This window comes from Lissotriton helveticus, chromosome 12, assembly GCF_964261635.1.
Source record: "Lissotriton helveticus chromosome 12, aLisHel1.1, whole genome shotgun sequence".
Taxonomy (NCBI): Eukaryota; Metazoa; Chordata; class Amphibia; order Caudata; family Salamandridae; genus Lissotriton; species Lissotriton helveticus.
The window spans coordinates 142,828,718-142,847,508 of record NC_136073.1 but is presented as its reverse complement, the minus strand read 5'-3'; the positions used below and the strand labels follow the sequence as shown (position 1 = coordinate 142,847,508).

At 39.2% G+C, this 18,791-nt stretch overlaps 1 protein-coding gene across 1 annotated transcript in view; it reads left to right on the top strand.

Moving 5' to 3' along the window:
* LOC144799577 (hydroperoxide isomerase ALOXE3-like) overlaps positions 1-18,791 on the top strand; it is a 167,661-nt gene that overhangs the window by 89,849 nt on the left and 59,021 nt on the right. The window contains exons 7-9 of the mRNA XM_078670949.1: positions 5,537-5,680; positions 10,350-10,553; positions 11,331-11,417. Of these exons, the coding sequence (XP_078527075.1) occupies positions 5,537-5,680; positions 10,350-10,553; positions 11,331-11,417 (435 nt within the window). The remainder of the gene's footprint in view (positions 1-5,536; positions 5,681-10,349; positions 10,554-11,330; positions 11,418-18,791) is intronic.

Below are 18,791 nucleotides of genomic sequence, written 5' to 3'. Positions count from 1 at the left end.
TAGACTTTTCAGAGAAACATGGTTCAATACCAAGTTTAGAACTATTGCAGAATCTTTTTGTCAAAGGTGTTTGTCATGCCAACAAATGAACCCAAACAGAAAATCAGTGGTGGGGACAGGAATAATTGGTCGAGAGGGTGGTCCCTTTACCAGGTTACAAATGGATTTCATTGAAATGCCATTACACAATTGTTTGAAATATGTGCTTGTAATTGTGTGCTTATTTTCAAGATGGGTAGAGGCTTTCCCTACACGACATTGTGATTCAATTACAGTGGCAAAACTAATGCTCAGAGAAATCATCCCAAGGTACGGTTTTCCAGTCACTATTGAGAGTGATGGAGGAAGCCATTTTGATAACAAACTGATGAAGTTAATTTGCGAAGCTTTGAGCATTGAGCAGAAAATACACTGTGCATACAGACCAGAGGCATCAGGAGTGGTTGAACAAATAAATGGAACAATTAAAAACAGAATTGGAAAAATGTGTCTTGAAACAGGTGTAAAGTGGACTGATGCTCTTCCACTTGTTTTGATGTCATTAAGAAGTACACCAGATAAAAAGACAGGTTTGAGTCCTCATGAAATTTTAATGGGAAGAGTTATGAGGCAAGCTTTTGTACCTGTAGGTAAACTGTTGAGCATAAATGACAGTGCTATTTTGGATTACTGTAAAAGGTTATCTGATATGGTAACTTCTGTGTCTAATCAGGTGGGAACTGAAGCTCAATCAGATGAAAAAGTTTTGACACATGATCTGAGACCTGGCGATTGGGTCAGAACGAAAGTACATCGGAGAAGGAATTGTCTAGCTCCTAGATGGCAGAAACCTAGGCAGATAATTTTGATCACTACTAATACTGTAAAGTGCAGAGGATTGAAACGTTGGATTCATCCTAGTCATACTATTCCAGTACCAACTCCTGAGAGTTCTGACGTTGAAAGTGATACCACAGATGATTCTGATTCTGAAGCAGAAGGCGAAACAGAAGGTGAAATAATTCCAGATTCTGAAGATCGACAAGAAAGTCGACATCTGGAAACTGTGCCAGTGAATGGAAATTTGACAAGAAAAGACTTGGAAATAATTGAAATAGATTCTGAAGGTGAAGAGAATCTGTTAAAAGGAAAGATAACTGAGGATTCGGTTGTCTCCATTGAAGACAAAGAAGCAGAACAAAAAGAAGTTTCAGACCAGGAGAGTATCGAAAAGCAGAGAACAAACTCTGAAGTAAGGAACAGAAATCCGAAATCTGGGAAGTTGGGGGTAATTGAGGAAGAGGAGGAAGACGAATTACCGAGTACCAGTGATGGAAGACAAAGTGAAGTTCCTGAAGGAGTGAAATTGCCGAATAGAGAAGTTCCTGAGTCAATTGAAATTTCAGACTACGAAACTGAAGAAAGTGACGTGGAAGGTGAAAGTGAAAACAGAAAGAAAAGGACTTGGAAGTCAGAATCAAATAATTCTGAACCAAAGAAGAAGTACGTGAGAAAAGCAGACTACTGGCCTGGTGGAAGATTGAGAGTCAGATTGATCAAGAAACCAAAAGAACAAGTTGAAGAAATCAGTAGTCAAAAGAGTCCTGGAAAAGAAGTTGGAGTTGGAAGAAAAATTGAAGTGATATCGAGAAAAGGGAAGAGAATAATAAGACCAAACCAAAAATACAAGTCTCCTGAGTGGACTTACTTAGTAATTCCACCTGTTATTGACATATATGATAGTAGTGAAGAAGAAAACGAAATCCAAGAAATTAGTGACAATGATTGAAGTACAGAAATATTAAATTGGCAAAAGGCTGAAGAAAATTTGTTAGCTGACACAAGGTCGAAGAAAAACTGTTTAGTCGAAGAAAACTTATGTATGACATAAGGTCGAAGAAATCTTGTCTAGGGTTTAAAAAAAAAAAAAAAAAATATATTTTAAAAGGGGGGTGTAAATATAAATTTAGAATTTTAAAATTTATTTTTATTTTTTGAGGCTAAAATTAACCAAGAATGCCTTATGTTAAGGAGAGCACTTCAAAGTGTTCTGTTTTTAAAAGATGCTGTAAGATGACTCTGGTGTGTCTGCTCATTTTAATTCTTCTCTGGTTGGTTCTAGCTGTGATTATCCCTTTAGAGATGAATAGAGAATTACACAAAGTTAACATAACAAGCAAAGCTCTGGTTAGCCAAACTAAACATAGTGCGTCTGCAAAAGTTATTGATCATCAGCCTAACATTCATCAAGATAAATCAATTAGTGATTTCTCAAGTAATACATTCACAAAGCTATTGAGTGAATATGTTAAGGTAATGGATGCAAAAGACTGCTACGTCTGCGTTAAGTTACCTGCTTCTGTTTCTGAGGGAGTAACATATAATATGCTTCCTCTCACTTATGCTGTAACATGTAGTGTGTTAACTAGTTTATTTTATCAAACTGGACGTTTAGAATATTACTATTCAAATTATGATGAAATTTTTGCAAATATTAAGATTGATAATGCTTTAAATAAGCATAAGAAAGCAAAACAAATGAGAGAATTTTTCCTTGTTACTAATGAACTCACTTACGAGTATGCTTACAAGAATAATCTAACATGCAAATTAAGTGCTGAAGGAAAGAAATTTTTGAATATGGTTGAAGAGAGAAGAGCAATTTATAAGAGGAATGAATTAGTCAAGCAGACTAAGTCAAGTTTCTGGCAGAAAGAGGATGAGAAATTAAATGGCAAAATGCTTGAAAATATTGCAATTCACATAGACAAACCAGTTAGTGGAAAGCTTTGCATTAGAAGAGATAATACACTTTTTGATAATTATTTTGTAGGTGCAAGTAACTGTGAAGATACTTATCAGATTTTGGGAGGTTGGGGATTTAAAGGTGGAAAAGATCCTATCTTTCCTGGGATTTATTTTGTTTGTGGTGACAAAGCCTACTACAACCTTCCAGACCACTGGTATGGAACTTGTTATGTGGGAATTGTTTTTCCTAAAGTGTTTCATGTTGACAGAGATTCAGAAGGATTGTTTAAAATTCATAATTATGTAAATAGAGTGAAAAGAGAAACTTTTACTGAAGTTCTGGGAGATATTTTTCAAGCTGTAATACCTTTTGTTGGTATAACCCTAAATGCAGGGAGAATCAGAAAATTGTCCACTATAGTTGATAGATTATCAACTGACACAGCTGATGGGTTTCAATTAGTGAATGTTGAAGTTATTGCAATTAGATCCATGGTAATTCAAGACCGCCTTGCTTTAGACATACTCCTAGCAAAAGAGGGAGGAGTCTGTGGCATTTTACATGTACAACATTGTTGTACATATATACCTGACGAAAGTAAGAATATTGAAATGTATATTAAGAATATTACACAAATGCATTCAGAGATAATTCCTTTAGAAGAAGATGATTTTACAGGGAAACTTTCAAAAAGGTTTCAAGCAATTAAAAACTGGTTTCATGATATCGGAAGTTCAATTCTTGGCAAGATTTTGGCACCTTTGATTATAATAGTATTCATTTTTATTTTGACCAAAATAGGTTGTTTGTTACATAAAAGAAAGAAACAGTTGAAAGAAAAGAAAAGAATCTATAAACTCAGAAAAGAAGAAGAAAAAGAGATCGAATTACAGGAGTTACATAGAGAGCGTTATGGTAATTCCAAAGATTATGCAGAAACAGACTTTTAGGTTTACTGATACAAATGAATTTGAATCGATTTCTTAAAAATTTAAATAATCAAAATTTTGAGTGCTGGTGTGGTGATTTGTTAATCACCAGATGAGGGAGTTGATGGAGCGAGATAGAAAACAAAATTTTGTTTAAACTCGTGAAGTCACATTTCCATAACATGAATAATAATATTAATGATTTGTGATTTGTCGTGCTAATACAACTTAGATTAAACTTTACACATGGGGGGACTAACATGTGTGCTCATAAACGTGCATAATTGTTGCATCTTTTTGTTCGTGCAATATAATAAAATAATTTATTGTTTTCGTTTTTTTGTCATTACTAACTGCTGCAAACTTAAAAGAAGCATGTGCTTGTTTTGCTTTTCCTTGTCTGTGTGATGTCATTTCTACTATTCTAGGTGCATATAAGTCTCATGGAGTAACGGAGACTGGTAGATATAAACGCTGCTTTATTTGTTTGTATTGGCTAGGTAACATTTTGATTAATCGGGTGGGTTAATTAATTAGTAAATCTTGGGGTGGATACAGAATCTACATTATTTCTTACATTAATACTTTTCTTGTGTTTGTTTTATATTAGAAAACATAAGTTGTCTGCTTTTGGGCCTTGTCTGCCCGAACTACAATATGCTGAATTTTACTTCTGCAAAAGTGTTGAGACGCCCATTCTGAAATAAATTGTTCGTCAAAAGCTGCGTTCACAAAGCAAAGACTGACGTGCTATCATCATTCTCTCGGACATGGCCAAGGTCGAAAAAGAACATTTTGTCAGTCCTTAACTTGGCATCCGCGGAAGTCAATTGGAAGTCAATGGACGCTGCGAGAACGATTTTATACAAATGTTGCAATCCTAGGAAGCTCCTGGTTGCACTCGAAAGGGACAATGGTCTCTAAGAAAAGTGACTTAATGGAAGTTTTGAAAAGTGGGTGACATGTCACTTGTCACTCTCAGCCAATGGGACGTCGAAGATTTCTGAAAACTTTCCTTTGCGTAGTTTAGTTAGCGTAGAAAGGTATAAAAAGTCATGCCCTTAGGGATGGGCTGGCTGCTGCTTTCTGACTTTCCGATGAGGGTGAAGTGCTGTCGAACTTTGCGTGGAGCACGTAAGAATCCTCAAAGAACTTTACTTTAATTTCTATCTATTTAGCTCAGTTAGGGAATTAGGTTTTAGAAATGCTAAACTTTATATATTCACTTTAATTTTGATTCACTTGCTTAAATTGTATTTTACTTACTTTTCTTTACAATCATGCTTGCTTTATTGCTAATAAAATTCATTTATAAAACTATCAACTTATATACCATAATTTAGTAAATAAAATCTTACTTTTGACAAACAAGCTGGTCTTGGTTATTCAGGAGTGTAGGTTACTATTAGCTAGATCACGTCGCCAATGGTGGTCGTTTAAATGGTTAAGTTTTATTCTAATGACAATATTCTTTCCGCAGATGTATAAAAATTTATATAGTTTGTAGATAATGTGTATATAGATTTAATCTGACCACCTGATTCAGTAGGCCCAAATATGTCAGGTTTATAAATGGGTCCAAATTTTAGTATAGAATTTTGTTTATAGGTTATGAAGTTGGGTAGCGTTGTTTATGATATATTTTCTATAGGCCGCTGGATCAAGCGGTGATGCTGGCAACAATGGTGACTGAGTTACTAATAACTTTGCTGGTTGTGCTGATGTTTTCATAGTTACTTTAGTTTGCACAATTGGCATTAAATTCGGGTAGTCACCAAGTTACTAAGACCTTCAGTATGGTTACTAAGACTGGATACTTTGTTACTTGTTTGTCCTCTCCAAACTCTGAGCTCCCCTGTACTATTTTCCTTGATTGCAGAAAGGAAATATCTTCATCGCAGATTATAAGATATTAGAACACCTTCCTGGAAATAAGTTGGATGGACATCAGCAGTACCTAGCTGCTCCCTTGTGTCTTCTCTATCTCTCACCCCTAGACGAGATGATACCCCTAGCCATCCAGGTAAGGTGTTATCTTTGATGAGCCATCCAGCTGCTCTAGAATTTTGAAATTTCAAGATATTAGTTAATTGTTCAGAATGTGAAAAAATATAAATATAAGTGAACACTACCCCTTTTTTAGACTATTTTGAGAAAATGTCGGCTTCAACTGTAACTTGAAAAATATTGAATATTTGTTTTCATGTTTGTTAGAACCTATTCACCCCTCTACAGTCAAACAACTTCACCTTTATGGCACAGAAGTGTGCTTGTTACTGTGAGCTTGTATTTATATGTGTTTAGGATTTATGTTATGTACAGTTCTATACAAAACCTTTCCGAGACAATTTCCACGGATTTTGATTGTGATTGGACAATGATCAAGAAATAAAAACAAATCTATAGCCTCACTCTTAATGAAACACTCTTCTAGGTAGTTGAATTTTAACTACTGATACATTTTTTTAAGTGTATGTATGGTGATCTATATAAATGACTGTTACAGAATATTTTTAGGAAATTTAAATATCAAAAAATGGTCTAGCAAGTTCGTTGGTGCTACAATTTACCCTATTTGCTTTATATCTATTAAATCTACTCTTCTTGAGGCAGGAGCTCACCTCATAATACATACCTCTATCTTATCTGTGTTCGTTCTCTGAGCATTTCACAGCATCTATGAAAGATGTTCCTTCTTTGTAAGCTGCTGTTACTTTCTTGACAACATTTAAATGTATTGTCTCTTTTTCTTTGTCATTTTGTAGGTGGCTTCTTTCCTGCTTAACTATTTGACTCTGTTCATCTTTCTTTCCTCTAGCCAAAATCATGAGCTTCACATAAACTTCCACAAACCATTACCCACAGTAAGAATTTGGATTTTCATTTGGAATGGATAACTGCCCACCTCAATGATTAATCACAACTTTTGTCAGAGTGAATCCTCAAAGTCGTTAAATTAACCTGAGCTCAACCCCTGCTTGCTATCACACAAGCAAACAGGCTTAAATTAGGGCAATGCGAAAAGTACTATGCAGTACCAAAACAGTAATAAAGTCGAAATACCAGGAAATAAAAATCCCAAACTGAATTAGAAACAGTGAGTACAATTTTATAAATATAACCATAAAAATGAAAAAATCCAATAGGAGGAACCAGAGGTGTGATTTTTTAATGATTTAATGGTAAAATATCACTAAAAGCCACAACAAGCAGATGTTTGTCAAGGCTTGTGGTAGACCCGTAGATGATGGAGAGTGGGTCAGATACATCAACCATGTTAAACCCGGTTGGAGGTTTTACTTCGGGATTTAGACAAAAAGACAAAATCTCTCTGCTTGGTAAAGCAGCAGGCTACATTCAAAGAGGTCTTCACGAAGTCAGATAGGTATTGGATGAGATCCAGATGAAGCTGTTGGCTTTGGCTGGAAAGTTAACATTTTGTGCCCAGGGCTCTCGCTGGCTGGATACTTTTGGCACCATCGCCTGGTCAAGATCTTTACCTTACAGATTAGTCTCTTTTTTTCTTTTCTGTAGATGGACTTCAGTGAGGTCATGCCTTGGGTGAATAGGCGTGTGTAGTTTGTACCAGTCCTCTGGAGGTCTGAAAGTCACTGCTTTTCAGCGATGGCAGGAGAAGTTCTGCTAGACACAGCCAAAGGGCTCAGGGACCTTAGGAACAGGACTCAGGAGCCATGAAACACACCAGAAGAAGCCACCAGCAGGATCCAGGACTGGATCAGTTGGTACTGGTCAGCTGTACACATCAGAGAAAACCCCTCTTTCATTTTGCTCTGGCCCTGTAGCTTTTCAGGAGGATAGAAAACTAACCTTCGGAGCTCACTTTTTTGTCCTGGAAACAAAGGGAGCAGCTCCTGTCCTTTATATCTCCTATCAGGTCACATTTGATCCATAGTTGGGGCATCCCACCCACCCCAGCCCTCATGAGCCTATACGTTAAAGCCTGGGGGCGAGTCAAGGTCTCCGCCAATAGAGTGACGCAAAAAATCGGGATTAATCAAGGGCTGAAATAGGGATACATATTGCTCCCCTATTGTTTAATTATTATTTGGTTGACCTGAACAATGCACTAGCAGGTGTGAATGTCTCAAATATGCATAAATGCCAGCGATACGCAGATGATACTATCTTATTCGATCACACTGCTATTTGTCTTCAAACATCGTTGAATGCCTCGTCTTGCTACTGTAATGAAAACAAAATCGCTGTCAATGTCTCGAAGACAAAATAATAGTATATGGGAGGAAGAAAATTATGAAAACCATATTCACCCTGGATCAGGCAAAAATCGGGCAGGTGGCCAGCTTTAAATTCCTCAGAGTCTACTTTAACCTGTGTGGCTCGCCCTATACCCTGCTTGAGGCATTGAAAGGAATGCTGGCTGCAATGGTTATCAGCTTTCTGAAACTGCTAAAAGAAATGAGAGGGCCTGACCTGTCTGCAATCTGTTGAGTCATTGATTCTAAGTTCATTCCAGTACTATTGAAAGTCTCTCTAACCTTCAAAGACAGTCTCGGCCCTTGGTTGGACAAGGTCTAGTGCCACTGTTATCGAACAATGTTGTGGCTCCCGGATGCCACTCCATCTTTGAAAATTCACCTAGAATTCAACTTAAGTAAGCAAGAGACCCTAGAGAAGTCACATTTCTTATTATATTATTTTTAGCTTAAGGCTATCCTGCTTGACTCACTGAAGGGGCTTCTATGGTCAAGCATGCAGAACAGTAAGCTTGCATGGAAAGCATAGACAAAAAATTCCATCAACACTATGGGCGCCCAAGAAAACATCAGTCTGAACCTGCCACCAAAATTATGTGCCAAGTTGCTTACAAACAACGCAAGGCTGAGATCGACAGAAGACGATCCACAGGAACTATCAGCAAGGGCCAATGCAAATCTGTTCATTTCTCTCTATCAGTCCAAAGGGAGGTCCCCATACTTATCTTGCCCAATGTGTATCTAGCTGAAAAATGGCCAAATCAAGCTAAGATGCAGTATTATACTCCTAGAAGTCTACACATATGGATTACTGAACGGCACAGAAGTCCTGAACAGTAGGCTTCAAACTCAAATCCTTGTTGCATGATGTTTGTGTGTGTGACAAATTAAATGACTAGAGGAAGTCCTAATTAACTCCTGTATTTCATATTTTTGGAACCAGGCAATATAAAAATGCAATAACAACATGTCTGAGCAGGACAAATGTCCAGCTAACTGCTAAATTTATGAAATTCCTGATTGAGACTTACAAGGTTTTGAATAAGAATGTCATGTCATTAATGTACCTCTAATTTCCAGGGTCCCCCTCAGAGGGCATGCTGCTACTTTTCCATCTCTTTGCACTTTTAATAATATTTTACTTGCCATCTGGATTACCGGTCAAGCGAAAAAAGGGGAAGTCCTTACACAATACCCCTAGCCAGTACAATGCAATTCATGCTTTTATGCCCGTTTCTGCCAACTGAATCAATTCATAGATGCAGTGTTTACCATGTCTTAATTTAAGAACGAAGTTTGTGATTACCCTGCTCATTTTGCACATGGAACCAATTTTTAGATGAAGGATTTATCATGTTATGATTTAGGAGTGTACCTTGTGAGAAAGTTCTAGCCAGCACAAGGCACTTTGCGCTCCTCAAGAACAAAGTTTGTGTTTACTTTGCTTATTTTGCATAGTTATCCTCAGACAAAGTAGTTATCATGTTCCAACTTAAGAATGAAGTAAGTGTGGTAGTTCTAGCCCGCAGTTCTAGGGAAGAGGTGTGGCGCCGCGGCCAGGGCGACTGACGCTGGAATCTGGGGACCACGGTTCGATCCCCGGCTCCGGCGGCAGGTTAGCCCAGCACCATGTGACTCTGGGCAATAGCTCGCTTAATCTTCCCGGCGGCCCCCAGCGCCTAGAGACCCTTACGGGTGATTGTGCGCTTTACAAATGTGGACTTTACCTTTACCTTTACCCGCACAATGCACTTTACGCGAATGAAGTGAGTGGAGTTATAAAGGCAGCAAAGGAAATAGAGCAAACTCGGAAGATGTCCATTGCCTACACCAACCAATACCCCAATAGAAAAACAATATAGGTATAAAATGTAAGAACTACTGGTTCCTGCCTTCAAATAGATAAATATACTTTACAAGAGGTTGTGTATAGTCTGCTTGACGTTTAACGATTGTTATGTGAGTGAGCTGCCTTACTGCTCATTTAGCAAGAGTAGATGCAGCTACTCATTGTCAAAAAAAAATTCAGAATCGGTTCCTATGGGACTACAAGACTTGTCTTTGTTGTTCCAATGTTACTTGCATGTCATCTTCAGAGTACAATGCTTCTAGTGGGCTTACTCCTTGCCTGAGGGGTCAGTCATGTAACTTTCGCAGCTCTTTTTTTGCCAAGTTCTAACATTTTTCCAGCATCCTTACCCCCCATTGATGTCGGCACAGCACTCTTTTCTCACATTAGGTTCAGACCATTTATCAACGACTATTTTTTAAAGATTTCTGTGAATTAAAGAATGTATAATGCTAGAAAGTTACCAATCTTCTTGGCGGTCTATTTTAGCAGATATCCTCTCAGTCTAATAAATTGTGTCTTGCTCTTGACTTACTTTTTGACAGCAGCTGCATGGTCAGTAACCACTAAGGTCCAGTAACTAGCTGTTTGTGCATCTTCCTCTGCAGATAAATCAGACTCCAGGTCCAGAGAATCCCATCTTCCTGCCGAGTGATAATGAGTGGGACTGGTTGCTTGCCAAGATGTGGGTGAAAAGCTCCAATTTTTCCACACACCAGGTTCTGACCCACTTCCTGCATACTCACGTCTTTGCAGAGGTGTTTTTCATCGCTACATTGAGGCAGCTCCCAATGGCTCATCCTCTTTACAAGGTAAGAAAGACGAATAAGACAGTGCATAGAGACAATGTTAACTCCAAGCTTTGTAAATTGACTCTGTGTATAGATGGAGTATACTGTAAAATTGGGTCATGCTGCTCAAATACTGTCAGGAACAAAGCATAATGAACTGCTGAGATTCTTGGAGGACTGAACATTAACAGAAAAGTAAAAGACTATGTTACAGAAATGCTGAGGTAGTGATAATACAAAATCTGATTGAAGCACCCCTTGTTGTTGTGTCTCTAATAACTTGGGGAAACAACCTTTACAACGCAGTCATTACATCCCACTACATTTACAATGCAGTCATTACATCGCAACATCCTTTACAACACATGTCACTACAATGCAGCCATTATATTGCATGTCACTACAACGCATGACGCTACAATGCATGTCACTACAACGCAGGCATTACATCACATGTCATTACAACGCATAGTACCCCTACACTATCCAACACTTACCCTACTGTTGCACCCCCGGGAGTTAGAATAGTAATTTTTACCCCTACACTATCCAACACTTACCGTAAATGCAAGGTAATGGTATGCGTTGTATTGGTATGCATTGTAAAGGTATAATGCGATGTAATGGAATGTGTTGTAAATGTAGTTTTAAAAAATGTGTTGTAGTGGCATGCGATGTAAATGTATGCATTGTAAAGGATGTTGCGATGTAAAAACTGCTTTGTAAAGGCATGCGTTGTAAATGTATGCGTTGTAACATCATACATTCAATAACTTGTATTAACCTTTCTCTCTTCAGCTCCTCATTCCCCACCATCGCTATACTTTGGAAATTAATGCGCTTGCTAGAGAACAACTTATTGGAAAGGGAGGATACTTCGATAAGGTAAGATCGGGACAACATCTGTGGCTGGCATCCAAGAAAGGGCCATGATGACGATTTATAACATAATATATTGTGAATTTGTAATGCACACATTGATTCTTCGGTCTTGTGTTACTGAAATAACATAATCAAGTGTGTTGCATTCATTGTATTAACCTCAGAAGTATGAAATGCTGAGTGGAACAGCCAGGATTCAAACCTGTTCCCACAGGCTACCTATTTCAATCTCTTCATTAAAACAGTTATTTAATTGCCACATTTTTAAAAGAATATTTCCAGTCCATATCAGACATATGCAAATCCTACATAAATGTTGCAGGACGAAGGATGCATGTGTTGTCTTTTACGAGCCTCAAAGCGGCAGAGCATAGACAGGTTTTTGTAATAGAAGTAAATGATCCTTGTAAATCTCCCCTGCCAATACATTCATTTATTAGTTTATTAGGATGTAATTGCTGTGCTGATCATGTCCCCTACCATTAAAGGAGAACATTTACATTTACTTTACAAGTCACTAATACCTGAATTGTGACTAGATGTGCTTCAGAGGCTGTAGAATGAGTGGGGCTACTAATACTCAAATGACAAAAGACTCAGCATGCATGACATGCTGGTTAGAGGCTTTTTCATTTATCTTTTTTTGTCTGTAGAAGAACAACACAAAATCCCCGAAAATAAACTATTGTACCTCGAGGATAACCATTTATATCCTAGAAAACACTATTAATGCCCTGGCCTTGAAATGAATACCTCTTAACCAGGAAAGGAAATAGCCTTGTCCTGAACTGTTGTTCATCTGAACACAGCATTGTGTAAATGAGCATAGAATGTCAAAAACCAATGCATCCAAAGGTCACCTTATGCACAGTGGAATTGGCCTTGCTTGTTCACGAATATTGCTTGTGTGCCATATTCGTACAACATAGTTCCTCAGGTATTTGGTCCATTTGCAAGTTTGTGGGCCTCCTAATCACTGGAGAAAGATATTCATCTAGTCCATCTTTCGTCAAACAGATACATAAGTAAAGCCATTTTACCTAAGGGAGACGGCTGAAGTTATTACACCATCAAATACGGTTCAGATATACCTTATATTTGGTTCCCCTCGAGAATCGATCAGCGTCCTCAAACATTGAACAGGACATTTCATATACAAAACTGTATTAGTCACTGCAAAGTATTGAAGAAAAATGCAGTGCATAAACAATGGAAAAAGTCACTCAAAACACAATAAAACTTCTCCACCAATTCTAAAAGAGAATTTTTTAAAGAATAAAATAAGAAGAAAATGTCATCAATGCAAAAAGGGGAACAGGACAAAGCTGAAATGTAGTCTGATGTTCTGAATACTTTATCATTTGAGGTCCGTCTGACACTCTGGAGAGAAAGTTTCAAAACAAGCCAAAATTTCTCCTGGTGCTAAAATAACCACAAGAACACACATTTACGGCCTCCAGCATCTCCAGAAAAGGTACTTAGAGACTCTCAGTGTGTCAGGCAGAGGCCAACAGCAAAGTCCAGCCCCAGTCCAGTGGTCCACTGGAATTCTTTATGGGAATGCCCTCCTCAGCTTTTATATGCTCCTGAAGCAACAGAATCAGCCTAATTATCCTTGCTGATCTTTCTATCCTTAGATTTTAAGTGGAAGAGTACCATCCTCCTTAGGATCATCTGGCAGATCACAAGTGGCATGTGCATCCTGTTAAGACTGTCTGGTATCCTTTCACAAGTCTTGCAGTGTTCTAAGGAACGCTCAGTGAGTATTCAGCTTTGTATGGTTCACTAGCCTGTGGGTGGAGGACCTCCTAAGACAATCATAGTCTCTCTCTCTGACTGGTGGAGTAAGTGTTCCCGGGCCTTGCCCTACCTACTTTTTCAGTAGCTCCTGTTTGCTTTACTGCTAACAAGCTCAGAATGCAATGTCAGTGCAATCTGATATTGCCAAACTCCTCAATCACACTAAATCTGGAGTCTAAGAGGCGAGGGTGTGTACGGGAGGGTATTATGGAAATCACCAGTGTCATTTCACATTTAATACTAAAATCTAGTCTGAATCAGACTCTGGGCCCATAGCAAAATGGGAGACACACTTTTGGTAGGACTAAAGCAGGGTCCTACAGCAACCAGCTAGGGGATACACAGGACATGTGTTCTGTTCCTGTTTGACCCCTTTCAATGGTGAAAAAGTTATTTATTCCCCCAAAACATTTGTCTTAAATTTTTAACAAAAACAAATATTCCCATCAATGTGGGATACCACAAAAAAGAGCACACTTCAGTTTAGCCCCATCCCACTTCCCCTCCCCCACCCGTATAAACTATGTATGTCCAGATTAATCCCCACACACCGAGCACATTGTAAAACTTTTTTTCTAGCCTGCATGCTGCCAGTTCAAATTCACTTTATATAAATAACACACCAAATAGTTTGTTAATTTGTCCTCAATCTACCAAAGACCAGTTAAGGCTTAATGCCCTCAACGTCTTAAGGAATTGTAGCATAGGGTTCCCCTCACAGAAATAGTTTAAAAACGGCTGCCTGGTTTTTTCAACTTTCCCTCTGACATCCCTCAGTCGTACGTCAACATCGCCATGGCATGTAGCACCCACAATAGCGCACCCATGCTATAATATCTGGGGTGTGGATGGTGCCCTTTCTTCCATTATGCATCTATTTCTTCTTTGGCCACCAACAGCATGTGAGATATTACTGTTCATTCTACCTTTCTGAGGTGTTCCGATGCTCTTGGATGCATCCCCAAAACTGTTGCCAATGTACTTATGTATAATCAGCAACCCCCTTAATGTGGCTCAGTGGGTCTTTCCAGTAAGTCTGCAAACCTCTACACTCCTATCAAAAGTGTAATATTGTACCCTACACTCCACATACCCTCCAGCATTTGCCATCAGTGTTGGTGAACATTTGTTTATGCTTGAATGAGGTTCAACAGGTTTCTTTGCCCTGGATGTTCCTTACTGTTTTCTGTATATTCCACCATAGTTTGGTCCACTCCTTCATAGAAATCACCTGTTCCAATACCTCTTCCCATTTCTGCATGTAGGGCCATTTGTGTGTCTCAGGTTTTGTTTTCAGTGTGCCATAAAACGAGAATAGGATGCCTTTCGTAGAAGTGTAAGTTGGAAATCATTTTTCACAATGTGTTATTTCCCTTGTTGACCACCTCTTTAGTCATGGGGTGTAAACCTCAGTGACGTAACTAACAATATCTGAGTCTGCCCTGTTATGTAATTTTCAAATCTATCTTTCATTGGCAAAAAGACTTGAATCTTGGCCCTGGAATAAATCCCTAAGCACTGGGCAGTCGCCCAGATGCCATGTTTCATATTGGGTCATATGGATGGGTCTTGTTAGAGGACATCCACAATCCACTCGACCCTACAAACAATGGTTTAGGAATGTCAGAGACATATGCTACCTTCTAACTAGCTAACCTAGGAAGCAGCAGCACATCCCACTATGGCTGCCCAGCAGATGCATTTTCCTCATTGTCCAGTGATGTTAGCCTCTCTAAGCAACCACTTAAACGCTATGCATACCTGAGCTACTGCATAATAGGTGTATATATCCAACAGTTCTATTTCTTTGCTCTTGTGTGAATGAATGAATGAATGAATGAATGAATGAATGTATTTGTTTCAATTAATAAAAATTGTTACAAAAGACGGTGCATGGTATGTCCTTTCACTCGCCTTTGTCGGTCATTGGTAAAAACAACAATATATCATTTTGTTTAGTACATTTCGATCAATTACACAAAGCATAAAAGTAGGAGTCCATAAAATTTGATATGTACCCACTAATTTGGGCCTTTGTTCTGCCTTTAGACAGAGGCTTGGTCTTTGCTTATGAGTTCTTTAAGTTTTCATGCAAATTTCGCTAGCCTAGCCAGTTCCATGGGGGTCTCTAAATTAAAAAGTAGTTTCTTTGCATCTGGGCAGGTACGGGTGCAGGATTTCAAAACAGAGATTTCAATATAGTGCAGCGTGCATGACTCAAATCAGGGAAGATACAAACTAGTTGAGCCAAAGACTCCTCATACTGATGACACAATCTGCAGGAGGTGATCTCCTCGAGGTATTTACAGCTCATGTCTTTGTCTTTTATTAGCATGACCATACCTCTGACTGACAAGATTTGCTTTAAGATTGATTTGTTCAGTGCCGATATGGCTGGCTCAATTTATCCTTGTAGGAGCTGGTTAAGATCCCAATATTGCTGCTGGAGGATTCTATGAGCCCCAGGTTGTCTCACTTAGATAGAAGTCTTACTTGTTTGCTTAAAATGTTTTTTAAGATTCCTGGTTGATAAATAAAATCCCCCCAGTTGGACAAGTCCAGGTGCAGTTCGGTACAGGCAGTAGATAGGAAGCCTACCAATTGGATTTTTGCCTTTCGTGAACATTTCTTTCAAGGTTGCTTTCATGGTATTTGGGGGAGCTGCACATATCCCTCGATAGTAGCCGATGATCGATGCCCAGTGTTCGTAGGATTGTTTGCGTTGGCCGAATTCCAACAGTACTAAGGCGTTCCGTGCATAGGCAGGTATCTGGAAAATCTGTTAACCCCTTCCATGCTGCCGTCGGCCATTGGCCGACGGCAGCACTACCAGCCCAGTCCCTGATGGAGCAATTAAAAATCTTCTGTACTGTGGGGGCCAGAATCTGAGATAAGAGTGCTGTAATTTTAGGTGGTCAGAGGTCCGCTGGTGACCCCAATTTGGCAGAAATTAACGCCTCCTGGGTCTCGAGAAGAGTAATAGGACTAAAGTGTTCGAGAGAGCACTCGTACCCTGAAGTATCATCGTCTGGATTAACGATGACCGGTAGACTATCCAGATTGTCTCTGGGAAAGTTAGCATATATTTTTTCAATCTTCTCATGAAAGAACTCGGCCAATGAGTCACAGAGATCCTTTGACTCAATAGCCGGCTGCTTACACACCGTAGGTTCCACAAAGTCTTTTACGACGTCAAATAGGGCCTTGGCAGAATTATTAGAATGCTCAATTTGGTTTGCAATGAACACGCAACGTGCAACCTTAAGGTTTCGGTGGTATGTTGCCAGAGCACATTTATATAGTTGTTTAGATTGGCCCGTTTTATTGCGTCGCCATTGTCTTTCCAGTTTTTTACAAGCGGACTTTTCCTGACTAAGTTCTTGAGTAAACCATTTAGCTGAATTTCGGCTGGGGGTGGATCTGGGTTTATGTTTCATAGGGATAATAGTGTCCAACACTTTCTTCAACCCTTTGTTGAATTCTATCAGCATATTGTCTACATCTTGATCTTCTGGTTGTGCGGTGGTCTGGTAAGCTTCCTCAAAGGCTTGAGGGGTGAGCTTGTCCCACTGCCTCTGTACAATGGGGCATCTTCCCGCGGACTGGCCGCAGGGACCCTGAACAGGCAAGGGGGATGAAAACTTGATCATGAAATGGGACGACCAAACAAGGGGCTGTGAGAGATCGTATTTAAGAGCCTCAATGTTGGTAAAACCATATCATCTGCATACTGCATTAAGAACAGTCTGGTCTGCCCAATTTTAGATGTCATCAGGCTGGCTTTTGATACTGATTTTACCAAGGTCTGCAATATATAAGTTAAAAAGTAAAGGTGCCGATAAGCAGCCATCTTTCAGCCCTTGGTCCGTATAAACATGCCCTTGTGTGCTCTGTAATATCTTTCTAAATTCCGTTTGTTTGCTCTATTGCCGAAAACAATTGTCACGTGTCATCTGCAACATCAGCACCTACTGCTTAGGGAAGAATGTCCGAATGGCCTTGTATTAGTATAAGAACCTTGGTAGAATATTCTTAGTTGGGTATTCATCCTACCCATCCAGACGATGAACATAGGTTCCCATCTAGCTAAGTCATTTTTATTTTCTGTGTAGAGGGGAGTGTAGTTTAATTGGTAAAGGTCACAAAGAGTCGGTGTAATCTGTACCCCCAAGTATTTAATGGCATTAATGTTTCAACAAAGCATCTCCCCGATTTCTTTTCTGAGATCTCTCTTTACCCAAACTCCCATTATCTAAGATTTAGAGACATTGATTCAGAATCCTGAGACTTTCCCATATTGTTTAATAAAGTTAATTACTGTTCTAATGGACTGCAATGGGTCTATCAGGGTGACAATGATCTTTTGACCTCACAGAGCAAATTCTTGAGAGCCCTGGTCTCATTCCCACAGAGCACTCCCCAGCATCCACTCAGGCTGGATATGGGCAGAACCACTATCGCTTAGAAGGCTATGCTCCCACCCCTCTTGTTCTGGTTGCGCATTAGGAGAACTCTTGAGTTGCTTCCCTATGCTGCTGCTCTATCTGAGGTAATTGCCCCTGGCTGCTTTGAGAAAATTGGCTGGCTTTATAAACTGAAAAATGTGCTTACCTCAATAGGGCTCGAGGGACTATGGGATGTTAGGGACCCTGCACTACTCCCTAGCAAGGCTCTAATTAAGAAACATTACTGGCACTGGGTGGCCCAATCTTTTTTAAGCCATCACTAATGGGGCCAACTTACATTGGATTTTCTTGAGTTTAAACAGACAAGAAAATATGAACAATACTTAGATGCCATTACAGTTCAGTTGGACAGAAAGCTATATATGCAATTCAGATTCGGCTCTACTCCGGTGGATTCGCTTTCAGCCTCCTGGGGAAAGTTAAGAAACATTACTGGCACTGGGTGGCCCAATCTTTTTTAAGCCTCCGTCTTACATCGAATTTTCTTGAGTTTAAACAGACAAGAAAATATGAACAATACTTAGATGCCATTACAGTTCAGTTGGACAGAAAGCTATATATGCAATTCAGATTCAGCTATATTTCAGTGGAATCGCTTACAGCCTCCTAGGGAAAGTTCCCAACTCAAATGGGATTTTGTCCAGGATGCCCTTTAGCTGCCGAGACAATACCCCACATACGATTCGTATGTCCACTCTAGAGTGCCCCAAGGTTGAGATGGTTAGACCCTCTCTGTAAGAGCCTTGGTACTCGTTGTCATGAAGTAGCACTGCACATCTTAACATCTGATACCGCCTTGCTGATAGTCTTCCCAGTTGCCAAGTTTTTCGGCAAAATGTGGTCTATTTGAAGATCTTTTCTGTGAAATTGCTAATTGAGCACCTTAGGCAGAGGTTTATTGAGTTTATTGATTTTAAGTCTTTTACATTGGTTTTATCCTGGGTAGCTTATTTTAACAGAATGTTATAGAATTCTCTTAATGTGATACTGTAAGCACTTTAACTTTATTGTACTGTATGCATTTGCACTTTTCATGGTTTGAGGCCAGGGCGAACTATGACAAGGTTAACACAATTTTTACCTGGCTACTCCCCTCAGTAGTAGTGTACAA